This window comes from Sus scrofa, chromosome 5 (assembly GCF_054392235.1).
Source record: "Sus scrofa isolate SSC_HxYL_T2T_F1_AM1 chromosome 5, Sscrofa_HxYL_maternal_Yorkshire_Landrace_v2.0, whole genome shotgun sequence".
Classification (NCBI taxonomy): Eukaryota; Metazoa; Chordata; class Mammalia; order Artiodactyla; family Suidae; genus Sus; species Sus scrofa.
This window is the reverse complement of record NC_139387.1, coordinates 34,872,686-34,887,596: the sequence shown is the minus strand read 5'-3', so window position 1 is coordinate 34,887,596 and position 14,911 is coordinate 34,872,686. Positions and strand designations below refer to the sequence as shown.

At 41.2% G+C, this 14,911-nt stretch overlaps 1 protein-coding gene across 50 annotated transcripts in view; it reads left to right on the top strand.

Annotated features, from left to right (window-relative positions):
• Nucleotides 1-14,911, top strand: part of GRIP1 (glutamate receptor interacting protein 1) — a 766,103-nt gene that overhangs the window by 533,085 nt on the left and 218,107 nt on the right. For all 50 annotated transcript variants that reach the window (XM_084956272.1, XM_021092918.2, XM_084956287.1 and 47 more), the window contains exon 2: nucleotides 5,140-5,220. In XM_084956272.1, coding sequence (XP_084812398.1) covers nucleotides 5,140-5,220 — 81 coding nt within the window. The remainder of the gene's footprint in view (nucleotides 1-5,139; nucleotides 5,221-14,911) is intronic.

Here is a 14,911-nt window from a genome sequence, read left to right as displayed (position 1 = left end):
TGAAGACTGCTTCTTAGGTGCCTGCCGTTTGCTTTCCAAGTTTGTGAAAATCAGCTTCACTTGGAATGTGTAATCGAAACAAAAGATCTGTGTTTTGCCCTCTTGTGTTTGGCTATAAGGACACAGGCCAAATTAAGGGGAATGAGAAGGACAGATGGTCCCCCCCCATTGTTCCACTTCTGTTTTAAGTATATGCCTGACTAAGCCCATCCTGTGCCTTTGTCACAGTGTCAATTCTGCATTTAATGGAGGGCATTTTCGGTAGCCTCATGGGATGTCACTGTTTAGGGGGCCCATTCTCTTTCTTGTTATGCAGCCCCTATGGCAAAAATGAGGGGCCCATCATATGTGACAGTGAGTATCTAGCTGCTAAGATGTCATTTTAAAAGGCTGGCATTTCTGATACACTGAGATGCCCTTAATGATTACTTGTGGCATTTAGTTCAGTAAGCAGTGGCTGGATGCCTCCTCTGCCCATATTGTGACTTTCCATAAGGATCCCTTGTTCATTTGATCCACCATCCAAGTCCAAGGCTGAGATACTGACTCACAGACTTTGAAAAACTTATGGTTTCCAAATGAGACAGGTTGGGGGTGGGGGGATGCACTGAGGGTTTGGGATGGAAATGCGATAAAATTTGGTTGTGATGTTCGTTGTATAGCTATAAAATGTAATAAAATTCATTGAGTAATTTTAAAAAAAGTCCAAGGCTGGGAGTCTGGTATGAAAATCAGAATTCTTTTGTTTAAAGGCATTGTTTTAAAGGTTGTTCAATAAATGGTTCTATAGTCTGAGCGAAAAGTAAAGGTAATATATTTTAATAATTACTCTTACAAGGAGTCACAGATTTTTAACATACAATAAGGCAATATTTAATAGCCACTATGTAGTGATGTGACTTTGAAAGGAATAGTGTATAAACCTAGAGAAAGAAGATCAGAGGGAAGAGGGAGGGTAGCTCATAACAAATGGTTGACTTTCTTCAGGTGGCTTTTTTACAATAAATGCTCTGGTTTGAAAAGTTGAATACAAGTCATTTGTCTATTCGCAATTATTTAATAAATGCATACTATGTGATAGGCACAGTTCTAGGGATATTACCTATAGATTGGTGCCTTTCTTTGGTACTTGACCAATTTTTAATTCACTTCTGTAATTTTTAATTCACTTTCCGTAAATTTGAAAGTCTATTTAGTGTCTCCTTGATAAATCAAAGAAATATGAATATAGATCTTATATATACTTCCTTGACCCTCTCGGGGCCTTTACTGAGGAACAGTGAATTATATTGTCATTTATTTTACCTTTTTGCCTTCAAAAAAGTGGACTTAAAGGTATCCGTTGGTTCTGTAGTAAATTTAAGTTTACTTATTTTATTTTACAGTTTTGCCTTCAAAAAAGTGGACTTAAAGGTATCCGTTGGTTCTGTAGTACAATTTAAGTTTACTTATTTTAGGCAAATAAATATATGGAGGAGGAAAAGTGAGATTTATATGTACACACAAAAAGAGTAGGCAAAGATTGCTCATTGTTGTAAGTTTCTCCAAAGCAACTGACTTACATGATGCCAGGTGTCTGCTGGAATGGAGTGTCCAGTCACTTACCTATGTGATACCACTGTGCACCTGATAACCTACCAAATCATACTGTTTGTCCAAGAGGAAATAACATAAGGAGGAAAGAACGCAGAAATAGGAATAAAAGAAATTCAGTCTAGACTCATTCTTGGTGCATGTCCTTCTACAGGTTTACCTCTGTGGACCTCAAGTCCTGACTCTGAACAGAAAGGATGGTCTGGATCATCACTTATAATCATGAGAGCCTAGTGATATATCCACAAATGTCCATTAAGGGATGCAGGAGAAAACCACAATGGAAGATTCCACAGTTCTCCATGACTTTCTGCCCCAGGGTTACAATGTACCCCAGACATTCTTGTCCTTTAATACCCTGTCACGGAGCCGTCAGCCCCTCATTCATCCGGTGTCTTCCCTCCATGTCTGTTTCCAAAGTTTGAATCAAGAGTTGACTTTGGAGTTCCCATTGTGGCGCCACAGAAACAAATCTGACTAGGAACCATGAGGTGGCAGGTTCGATCCCTGGCTTCACTTGGTGGGTTAAGGATCTGGCGTTGTCTTGCCATGAGCTGTGGTGTAGGTTGAGCTGCTGTGGCTCTGATTCATCCCTTAGCCTGGGAACCTCAATATGCTGCAGGTACGTCCCTAAAAAGCAAAAAAAAAAAAAAAAAAAGAAAGTTGACTTTGAATCAAGAGAGTTGATGCTCATTTTCTGATGGAAATAGTTTTAGAGCAGACTCATGATGCCTCCTGGAAGTTTAAATTAAAGGAGAGAGAGTGGGATGGACTAGAAATTTGAGGTTAATAGATGCAAACTTTTGCCTTGGGAATGAATAAGCAATGAGATCCTGCTGTATAGCGCTGGGAACTATATATAGTCACTTATGATGGAGCAAAATAATGTGAGAAAAAAGAATGTAAATATGTATGTGTGACTGGGTTTCCTTGCTGTACAGTAGAAAATTGACAGACCACTGTAAACCAGCTATAATGGAAAAAACAAAAAGTCATTATAAAAAAAAGAGATATTCTTAGGAAAAGGTTCTTTAAAACAAGTGTTAAAATTGGTTTAAAACAAGTGATGCTCTATTGTGCTCTCCTTAACTCTCATGATGAATGTTGCCGAAACGCTGCCTCCCTTCCGCTAGGAATTATTGCTTTCACCCTATTGACTTCAGTAAGCTAGTCTTAGATAATATCATACTTATTTCAGTCTGGTCCTTTGACCAATACACATTTTGGTTCTAGATGATTGTTTACTTTCGTCTATGCTCGGTAAGGACACGCTTAATACTGGGAGTGAGGTTGGGAGCTGGGGGATGGAGATGCAGAGACTGGCCAGGTGGTCATCTATAATTCAGTGTCAGCCTTTTAAGGATGCGCATAACCAGACTATCTCAGCACTAAATCAAGGAAATTGTTTTCAAATATAAATGAGAAAACAGTTTTACCAGGGTTGACTACTTCAATTATGCAAACTGGATAAATTTCTAAAGAAATGGCTCCTTTAAATAGAGCATCAAGGGCAAAACACCCTGAGACTCCTGGTCTAATCTCTTATTGCCCTTTAGGAAAATCCAATGCTGGATTCAACCCAAGACTTTAATTGGCTGGACTCTCGGCAAATTGAAAACTGAGGAAAGCCTTTGGGCTTCCAAGATGCTGTCTCTGAAACTGGTTGTTGTGATCTTTATCTCCTGGCTCACTGCTCTGTACTCATAAATACACAGTTTCTAAGTTGTAGATAATAAAAGGAAATACATTTTAATTGGTTTTATGAAGAATCCAGATTTTCATATGTGGTAAGTTTGTTTTAACAGGTGCCATGTAAAATGTGTTGCCTGGTTATTAAATCAACAGTGTGAGAAAAGAGCTCAAATTCGCAGGTGGGAACGGTATGGCAAAACGGAGACTTTTGCAGCATAATGCTCGCGGTTTGTTTTGTGCTTTGTGATTATACTCAGAATTGCATTTGCCAAGAGAAGAGTCAAAGATCTAGGATACTGCCTCATAAGCAAAAGTGATGTGTCGATTATATTGGTATCTGAAAGTTGGTAGTTTATCTCTATGGTTGGAAGAATAAAAGAATTGTGTGACAAATGGAATATAAACATGAAACAGCATGACTGCCATTTTTTAAGTTAATTGCAGCTTACAGCAGTGTTAATCTTTCGTTTTGTCGTCACTTACAAAGACCTTGTTAGTTTTATGAAGAAATCGTGAATCATTTTAACCAGGAGCACAGCCTCAAGAGGAATCGAGTGTCTCAATTTTGCAACACAAACCACTTAGTTGGGAGAAGTAATGTTTTCAGATGACAAATTCCTGTTGCTGAATTCAGTCCTCCTTGTATTTGATAGTCTGCCATGCACAATATAATGCTTTTTAACCCTTAATGATTTCCTATTATAACAACCACAACGAACCAACCTGATAGTGCAGCCAGAAGTAACCTTTGGGTTATGAAGCTTGAGTAGATCCACCAGCTAATTATTTTAGATTATGTCTACTCAGGCCAGGTACATCCTATTCTTGAAAATGTTGAAGGTTGACACTAGGACATCTCTTTTACAAATGTCACCTGCAAACTAGAAAGACTTCTCCTTTCTATTTGCCATCCTAGAGCATTATTCCTGTATTCTAAGCCAGATTAAATCCTTTCCTGGATTCAAACCAAACCAAAACAAATTTGATGGATCCTTCACTTGTGTGATTTCGTCACCTAGTGTTTTGCTCATTCCGCTTTACTTAGAATTTGATGGATCCTTCACTTGTATGATTTTGTCACCTAGTGTTTTGCTTATCCCACTTCTTGCCTGTCACAGATATACTGGGCTTTAATCCTTCTGTCTTTTCTGTTGCTCTTTGTATGGTCCTGCAGGTTATTTCCATCTCTTTTTAACAAGAGGGCCAATCAGCTCCTGGCAGTGTATGTCTTCTTTTCTCAAACCATCCTCCCTTCCCTGTTCTTAACCCAGCTTCTCTGGTCTTCCTCTGAATGTCCCTGGCCCTTTATTTTGCCCTGGGTGCCAGTTCACACTTCCAAGAGGAACCCACTAATTCTGTGTGTCTTTATTCCCCCGCAATACTAATACTCCGTTCATCAGCTTATCTGAAAGATAACATTTCTTTTCATTTCCCTTGTTCTTCTACCTGTTTGTTCCTAGTACCCATGGAGCCATTTTATTCCTTCTTTGTCTCCCCATTACTAATATTTGCTGATACTTCTTCATCAATGAATATAGGTGACAGGCAAATAATCTGTGTCCTCTATTTGCACACTTCTTACCATTCTATGCCTTCAGGTACCTTATAGCTTGATCCTGACAATCTCAAGAGGTGACACTCCCTCTTTCATAGGCAAGGAAACTGATGTTCCGAGCATTTGAAATGACTTGACCTTGTCCCACAGCTAAACCAAGGTTAGGACCCAGGTCTACGGACTCTTTCTGTTGTGTCGTATCACCTCTCTCTGGCAGAAGGATTGCAATCCATTGAGAAATCTTCACGACATTAGCAACTGGATGGAAATTAACCAAACCCTTCATTGTACCTTTGCAGATGAGAGTCCCTACACTAAATCCGCCAGCCAGACAAAGCCGCCTGATGGAGCGTTGGCTGTGAGGAGACAGAGCATCCCAGGTTAGACCAGACGGTTGGATTTTTCAGCTGTTTTGCTTTTGAACCCTGTTATTTGGTGATCCTAAAGAGTTCCAACTTGGTTAAAAAAAAAAAAATCAATGCTGCATTCTACACAACTTGTTCAAACAATATTCATGAAAGCTAGCCTCTGAAAAGTGTGCCGACTTGTGAGAATTCGTCTTGCGTGCAAATCCTTTGTAAAATGACTTGAATTTCTATCAGCTCTCACTCATTGACTTGCTTCCACCTCTGTTTTCAGGGGACGATTCTCATGGCAGCATCTATCCCTTTACTGAGACAAACCCGGCAGAACAAAGTGGTTCACAATGGCTGGGGCAGATCTTATATATGCTGAATAACAAATGACTCCTTTCTTCTCGTCTCTTTGAACTTGGGTTTACTTCCATTGAACTCTTGTAAAATTCTGGGATTTTGTTTCCATAGGAAGCGGTGATTAGGATTCTTGTAATATGATAAGTGACACCTGTTTTTTTCAGCCAAACGTTTCGGAGAAGTATCTTCAAACATCTTTATTCCAAAACGTCAAAATTTGGAAGCTCTGAATTTGAGAATGATGCAAGCATTCTAAAATTAAAGGAGGAAGGAAATTCAAAATATGATTCAAATTTTATCTGAACTAGGTAATTCATGAAATACCTCATACGGGAGCAGCTGTACTTCAGCAAAGGGTTCAAAGCATTAATGCATTTAGATATTTATCAAAAACGTCTTTATATATTTTATACAAGCAAATTGAGTACAGCTAAACCTTAGTGACAGGATTTTTGAGTACAGCCGTTTAACAATTCAGGGGAAACAAGGCAGTGTTTCCAACATTAAATTGGATGGTTTGGCAAATCTGTCAGTTTCGAAGGGTGCTTTTCCATTTGAATAAAGAGCAGTATGAGTCCAGTTTCTGCCTGGTTCATGATTATTATTTATTTTCATAAGAACCGCATGTAGTTCTTTCTATGCTAATTCTGAAGGCTCAGGTTCATTATGCAAGTACATGGCTTATAAAGAGACATATTGCGACTATGTTATATATCCTCGTTTGTGTGCATTGAAGATTCTAAAGTAATTTGAATTCTATAATTAGATAGCATCACCCAGTGCTCAGATTTCTTCTATTCCATCCTATAAAACATCACTCTTGGTGCCGGGCACATTTAGAAAAACTCCAGCAGTCAGCTATGGGCTGTTCTCTGCTTTCTCCTTGTTAGCAGTAAAAAAGTACCCAGAGTTTGAAGTTCAAGAATGCCAATTATCCATCAATTCCTTCTTGACTTTTTTTTTGTGTGTGTGTGTGTCTTTTTAGACGCAACATTTGGAGGTTCCTAGGCTAGGGGTCGAATCTGAGGTGTAGCTGCCACTCCTACACCAGAGCCACAGCAACGCCAGATCTGAGCTGCATCTACAACCTACATCATAGCTCACGGCACCACTGGATCCTTAATCCACTGAGCGAGGCCAGGGATCCAACCTGCATCCTCATGGATACTAGTCAGATTCATTTCCACTGAGCCACAACGGGAACTCCCTTCTTGACTTTCTAATTAGCTGGTACTCAGTACCCCTCTGCTGAGAATTACTGTCCTTACCACTTTATGTGGCGCTAAACAAGACCACTGGCTAGTCTCATGTTTTCCTTCCTGGGATTCTCTGGTGTTACATACTAAGTTATAACATATGTCTAGGGGCCGGACTTTTCTTTAAAGTCAATAAGTAGTTTTTAAAGTTATAGATCAGGGCTACAGAAGTTGCTAATTATTATTATTATTTTTTTGTCTTTTTGCCTTTTCTAGGGCCGCTCCCATGGCATATGGAGGTTCCCAGGCTAGGGGTCGAATCGGAGCTGCAGCCACTGGCCTACACCAGAGCCACAGCAACGGGGGATCTGAGCCGCAACTGCAACCTACACCACAGCTCACGGCAACGCCGGATCGTTAACCCACTGAGCAAGGGCAGGGACCGAACCCGCAACCTCATGGTTCCTAGTCGGATTCATTAACCACTGAGCCATGATGGGAACTCCCAGAAGTTGCTAATTGTAATCCTTAGTTCATAACACACAGGGATTCTTTGTAAGAGAATTATTCCTTTTGTTCTTGCTGACATCAGGTTTTGTTGTTGTTTTTCTTCTGCGGCATATGGAAGTTCCCAGACTAGGGGTCAGATTGGAGCTACAGCTGCTGGCCTCCACCACAGCCACAGCAACATGGGATCTGAGCCATGTTTGCAACCTACACCACAGCTCACGGCAACACCAGATCCTTAACCCACTGAGCAAGGCCAGGGATGGAACCCACATCCTCATGGTTACTAGTCAGGTTCTTTACCTGCTAAGCCACAATGGGAACTCCCAATAGGTAGTTTTAAAGTTATTTATTAGGTCTACAGGAGTTGTTAATTACAATCCTTAGCTCACAACACAGTGAGTCTTCGTAAGGGAATTTTTCCATTTGTTCTTCCTGATGTCAGTTTTAAAGTCCCTAGAATCAGGAACCTTTTTTATAGCCTTCAGGGGATATTTTCCTGGAGTTTGAACATGATCAAAAACACCCTTTGTTCTCTCATATAAGGTAGCTTCCAGAGGGTTGGGGTTTTCAGAATCTCCTTAATTAGTTAGAGAGGGATAAAAAAAACTGTCACCAGCCAACAAGGCTAAGGAACCAAAGCAGTTAGTTGATGATTATGACTTACTCTTTATCTTTAAAAAAAATGAAGGAACTTCTTGGAAACTGCTTTCTGATTAAATTCTGACATTTGGAGTTCTGAACCTTTACTGTCTTATTTTAAAAATACCCATTAATTCTTGTTCTGGCAAAACAGAAGGGATGCTCTTTGGCCAGGAAGTCACTTAAGTCAAAGAGAGATCTAATCCATCATCCAGAAGCGTTTAACCAGCCACCTACCATGGCCCGCCTTTATCCCTATAAAGTCCATGAAAGACAGAGAGGGAGGGCGAGAGACTGGAAAAATGTACACTCTTTATTTTCTGCCGCAGCTTCATCTAAAAAAATCCCAAAGTGTCCTCCCGATGAGTTAAGGTGGACCACATGGAGCTAAAAGAGAAACATGCATATTTACAGCCTTCCTTTCGCCTATGCTCACCTCTTAACCTCACTTCCCTCAAAAGTATTATTACCACCCTGGTAGCAAGGAAAGAGACGTCTAGAGGAAAGTGCACCAAGGAACTGAAAGGGGCCTAAAGGAGAGCTTGGCTCATCTACGGGCCCCCGGGTCTTCGCAGTGCAAAGGCGCTTCTGGGGAGTAAGCAAGCACCTGGGAGCTGAAAGTTTAAAGGAGCAATGGCTTTTCCTCACATCTCTCCCCACTGATCCAGTGGTGGCAGTTGAATGTGACTGTTCGTGTGAACACTTTCTCTGATGGAAGGGGTCGGGGGTGATGGAGGAAGAGTATAAGGGAGTGGAAGGCACTTTAAAGTTCTCTGTGGAGTTCCCGTCATGGCTCAGCGGTTAGTGAACCCAACTAGCATCCACGAGGACTCGGGTTCGATCCCTGGCCTCTCTCAGTGGGTTAAGGATCCGGTGTTGCCGTGAGCTGTGGTGGAGGTTGCAGACGCGGCTCGGATCCCCTGTGGCTGTGGCTCTGGCGTAGGCTGGTGGCTACAGCTCCAATTCGACCCCTAGCCTGGGAACCTCCATATGCCATGAGTGCGGCCCAAAAAAGACAAAAAGACCTGAATAAATAAATAAACTTCTCTGTACAAGTTTTATGAAAGCTTAAGCTATTGTTTGAAATTTACTCTAGGAGTCCCCTGGTGGCTCAGTGGGTTAAGGATCTGGTGTTTTCACTGCAGCAGCTTGGGTCACTGCTGTGGCACAGGTTTGATCGCTGGCCCAGAAATTTCCACATGCCCTGGGTATAGACACCCCCTCCCCCCAAGAAAAGAAATTTACTGTATAAATATAGACCTGATGCTTCCTGGCCTAAATATTCATACACATTTACATAGATAATATTTCTTAACATGCGTTCCACTGTTTCCGTGGCATAATAAAGAGTAACTTTTAAGAATTCTGACCCAGAGAGGTAACCTTGAATGTTAACAGAAATATAATTTGCTTTTCATTCCTATCAAAACCCACTGCTGCCGTCTAAACTCAAAATTGCTACAGCAATTATTTTATAATCACTAGTCAAATATGTGCCTTTCATTAAATGACGATTCCAGCTGTAAATCCTTTCATCCCCCTCCTATCTCTTCTCAAAAAAGGGAATGGATTAAACATCTCTTAGGAGCAAAATGCATTTGCTTTGGATGAAGGGGAAGAGCATTTTTTATGTTATTTGGAAACTTGTCATTTTAATCATGTCTTCTATGGCATAATGTTTAAAAAAAGATTTTTTTAGTCTTTCAGAGGGTTTTATAAAAATTTTAATAATGATAATAGTAAAAATCAAAATGATGAATATCCCTATAACACTGAAGTTTAAATTTAAGGACTTAACATTCTGTTAAAAAATATTGAGGCATATTTTCAACCTCACTTCACTTTTTTTTCAAAGAGAAGATGAAGTCCAAGTACAAAGGCATACTAACAGATTCTACTAAACATCTCTGTTTATTAAAAAGGAATCTATTGGAGTTCCCATTGTGACCCAGTGAGTTGAGAACCCAACGTAGTGTCCTTGAGGATGTGGGTTCCATCCCTGGCCTCACTCAATAGGTTAAGGATCCATTATTGCTGCAAGCTACAGCATAGGTCGCAGATGCAGCTCAAATCCCATATTGTTGTGGCTGTGGTGGAGGCCCAGCTGCAGCTCTGATTCAACCCCTAGCCTGGGAACTTCCATATGCCGTAGGTATGGCCCTAAAAAGAAAAGAATCAATATGATCTTCCTATATTTGACAGATTACTGGTGAATTGAAGTTTGACCACCTGAAGGATTTGTCGAAATTACGCAGGTTATCTGTACAGACTCTTGCTTTGACGGACTCTACAGTAATTTGTGGCTTTACCCACTTAGAGATGAAGCATTTAATCATATCTGTCTGATAGCCACAAAGGGAAAAGACAGGATTCTATACAAAGACTGAAGGCCTGGAGTTAGTGTAGTATTTATTTGATTTGCCTCCTTTTTTCCAAGTAGGATGGTCTTCTTTGCTCATAATAGTCTTCACAAAGAATTCCGGGCAGTTCACAAAAGCAGGAAGATGTCAAGCATTCACATCTACTACATTTCCAAACTTTGGCACTCTAGGAAAATTAATTCTGTAGCCAGAATGACACCCTAAACATTTGTGTGGGAGTTTTTTCCTCCTAGAATATGAGAAAAGACATGGATCCATTTGGTCATAATGAAATGATGGTATATGTCTTCATTGCTTCTCATATCTGGATATTTGCAGAGGGTGTACAAGTAGGGAGCTCAGCCCAAGATGTGTACACTTAACGCTGCTTAAAATCCATCCAGGAAGCGTGGACACCTTCTAAACAAATCAAAGTGTGGAAACCAAAACAGTGCCCTTGGCACCAGAGAGAAGCTAGCAACCTTGAGTTAAGGGGGAAGGGCAGGAATTCTCAAGGTTCTGCCCTCTCTGTTCAGCATTTTCCTCTTTGTTAGCACACAATTTGACGCTTCATTGGTCGAAATTTTCATTATTACAGCAGATGCGGAGTGTGACATTTACACTAGGATTTTATAGCTCTAACACTGTTCAGGTGAACGAAGGGCATGTGCTCTGATTTTTGGGACTTTTTCTTCTGTGCCTAGTTCCACCATCAAGCCGATCCAAGGAATGGGTGAGTCTCCAGGATGCGAAACCAAAGCCAGTTGACTCAAGCAAACATGTCATTTCAGACAAAGCCTGGGGTGCACAGTGTATACGTGTATCAAACCATCACACACCGTCCACTTTAAATATCTTACAGTTTTGTCAATTGCATCTGGATGAAACTGACGGGCAGGTGGGAAGGATGTAAAGGGCTGTTTTGTTTGCAATGTACTCTCAAAAGATTCAGGGGGAGAAAGAAGAGATGTCTCTGTATGGGTGTGTAGGGTTGAAGGATATGAAGGAAGGCTTTATAGTGTTCCTGCAACTCTCATATAGTTTTTAAATTATTTCATAAAAAAAGTAAACTGACAGAACACTGTAAATCAACTATAACAGACAAAATAAAAATCATTTAAAAAAATTTTTTTAATTTAAAGAAGGAATGGTGCTAGGGTGCTGTAGATGCTGCCCAAAGATGCTGAGTCAAACTGCGCTATTAGTGAGGGGATGACCTGGAAAATTCCCAGGGGTGAGCAGCTTTGCTACTGTATCCGGCTGCCCTGTATCCTCAAAGGGGGCCAAGGTGAGGACAGCAGGGACCAGTGTCCTACTGCAGCCCCTCACAATCAGTGTTAGGAACTCAAAACGATGTTTACAAGTTAATAAATTACCTTATATTCAAGAAATTAGCAAAACTATGTCACTCTTTTAGAGATAGGCTTTTAAGATCATAAAATTGAGACTCTTGGTAGCCCTGCATAGGTGTCTGAGGTTCTGCCTACACCCTCATTTGTGTTTTTCTTTTTTTATTTTTACAGCCACATCTATGGCATGTGGAAGTTCCCAAGCTAGGGGTCGAATCAGAGCTGCACCCGCCGGCCTGCGCTACAGCCACAGCAATGCCGGATCAAGCCACATTTGTGACCTGTGCCACAGCTTGGGCCAATGCTGGATCCTTAACCCACTGAGCAAGGTCGCGGATGGAACCCGCATCCTCATGGATACCAGTCAGGTTCTTCACCTGGTGAGCCGCAAGGGGAACTCCCCCATTTGTGTTTTTATTTTTTTATTTTCTTTGTTTTTCTTTCTTTTAACCATTAGTTATTTTGTGGCTGCGGTGTGCAACAGTTTGATATGGGTTCTCCATTCCTAGACCAGGGATTAAACCCAGGCCACAGTGGTGAAAGCACCAAATCCTAACCACTAGACCACCAGCGAACTCCCTTGTTTGTTTTTCCATGGTACTTATCACAACCTGAAACTGACTGATAAATTTATTATTTTTCTTTCTCATCCCCTCACTAAAATGTAAGCTACCCTAAGGCAGTACTTTATATGTCTGGTTCACTGCTGTTGTCTTCCATGCGTAGAACTGTGCTTAGCAAATAGTAAAGATTCAATCAATATTTGTGGAATGAATGAGCAGGCAAAGATCACCAGGCAGGTGTTCTCTGTGCAGAGTCTGTTACCTTATGATTAGTGTATTCTGCTACCAAAAAAAGTGCGACACAGTCTTTGTTTATCATGTATTTTCTGACCCATCCTATCCTGTGCAGTAACTATTCGCATGAGCCTCAAGGCTGCACCAAATATGGCATTTCTAAGGAAATTCATCTGTTGCCCAAGACGAATGAATGAAATATAGGTCAACTAGAAGCTAGAGAATTTTAAAGGCCAGACATCTCCCCCCAGCCTCATTTGTTTCCATTTGAACAGAAAATGTCTGTACACTCCTCCAACACCTAAAGAGAACATTTGAGCCCAATTTAACAATAAAATTGACAAGATGAGAATGATTCATTCGACAGTGTGTTCTGCTGTAGAAAAAAGGCTAAAAATATGTGAAAATCGCTGGAGCCTATAAATAGAGCAATGCAAAGCAGAACTTATTACTTCTTATGGCAGGTACACATGAAGGATTCCCCCCAGAGAGGTGATCTACTTTGCTCTGTGGCTGGTGGTACATACTGAGTTCTCCCCAAATAGCGCCGGGCAGAATGAGCAGCTTGATTTGTGTGTTCAGTGCTGTGGCTTTCATTAGCAATTTGGAGAAATGACTGTCTATGATGTTTGCATTTCTCTCCCGCCTTCGTAAGCAGGGGTGAAGTAGAATGAACCGGTACCTGGGCAGCAGAGGATTTTTAAACAATAGTTCTTCCAGCCTGTGATTTAGAGGAACTTATTTGTAGGGAATTAGTCCTGTGCCTAGATAGTACCTGAGCACCTCCGCCTTCCCCGTGTCACACGAGTGGTGGCATTTGGTCAGTGTCGGGCTCCGGGTACACACAGTAATCAGAGTGACTCTGATGATGGCCAGCACAGCCTCCCAGGGTCTGAAGGACAGTTTCCAAGGAAACGTGCATGTGAGGTACAAGGAAAAAGTTCCTTTCTGTCTACGAATTTGGCACTGAGGAAAAATGAATTCTCCCGCACCCCAGGTTAGGAGAGCGTTGGTCCAGGATTCTTCCATGAAGTGACTTTAGAGGATTAATTCGGCTGGGTGAAAGTTATGTGGGTCGATTGATCCTAGGGAAAGAGAAGAACCATCTCACATGGTTTACTCTAAAATACAGCAGTTGGGCCCTTTTCTTCTCCGTTGGGCTTAACATGACTTAGAACAGCTTCCCCCCTTCAGTCATCTTCATTTATTCCACCTTGCCCATTGTTAATGTGATTTTAAGTGACTCGAACTTGATTCACTTTGTTCCTTAGCTTTATTCTAAGCTTTATTATCTTGACTTTGCTATGCAAGTTATATTTTCCTAATATAAATTTTAAAAGTTTTTAACTCTGGAAAAAATTTTTCAAGGTTTAGATGGTCCCTTAAATATATCCATCAGTGTTTATATACACTACACTTCGGGCAACACTGGCTTGGAGTGAGATTCTTCTCTGAAGAAATAACTTTGGGAGCCCCAGTGCTCTGTAGTTCGTCAGTATATTGTTAAGTAGTTGTTGATTTATGGTGCAGAAACCAATCGTTTGGACGGGAGTGAAAGGCGTTGGGAGCTTTCATATAAAATGAAACAAAATCCTAAAAGAAAGAGAGGAGATTGAACAATATTCACCCAAAGCCTAGGAAATAACAAGAATGCAATGATCATAAGAGTAACCTAATCTAGAAGGAGAGAGTGAGGGAAGCCGTGGATAATTATAAAACCACCAGTTGTCATTTCACTGCATGCTGTGTTCTAGTGTTGATCTAACCATTTCGATAATCTTTCATTGCTTCCTCACAATACCTCCAGGAAGTATGTTTTGTTCATTTCTCTCAAACAGATGAGCGAACTTAAGTTCAAAGAGTTCAAGTAACACGTCCAAGGTTATAGAGCCAGAAAGCAGTGGAGCTTAGATAACAATGAATTTCGACCAGAATCATGAGTAGTGAGTGAAGGAACTTGGTGAGGAGAATTTGTAATGAGAATGAAGTGTAAAGAGTTTGACTTCCAGAGGCCAGTGGAGCCTCTGCTCTGAGATGCTGTAAGAAAATGTCAGGTGAGGGAGTTCCCATTTGGGCTCAGGGGGCTAAGAACCTGACATAGTGTCCATGAGGTTGCAGGTTCAATCCCTGGCCTCACTCAGTGGGTTAAGGATCCGGTGTTGCCGTGGCTGTGGCATAGGCTGGCAGTTGCAGCTCTGATTCGACCCCTAGCCCGGGAACTTCTATATGCTGCAGGTGCAGCTGTAAAAAGAAAAAGGAAAAAAGAAGACATCAGGTGAGCAGGAGCCTCCGAGTACGAGTGGCCTCATGACCTCTCTGTCTGAGTCAAAGAATCCATCTCAGTCATAAGTGACTGTGCCCTTGATTACAGGTGGGCCAGTGAGTGGAGGCTGAGGTTATGGGGATCATGCCATTATTTCTCTGAATAGCTGAAGGCTAGGAGAAAATGAGAGGGCAAACTGATAGTGTGCTTTCACTGTTCTATAATTAATCCTATACATTTGTGA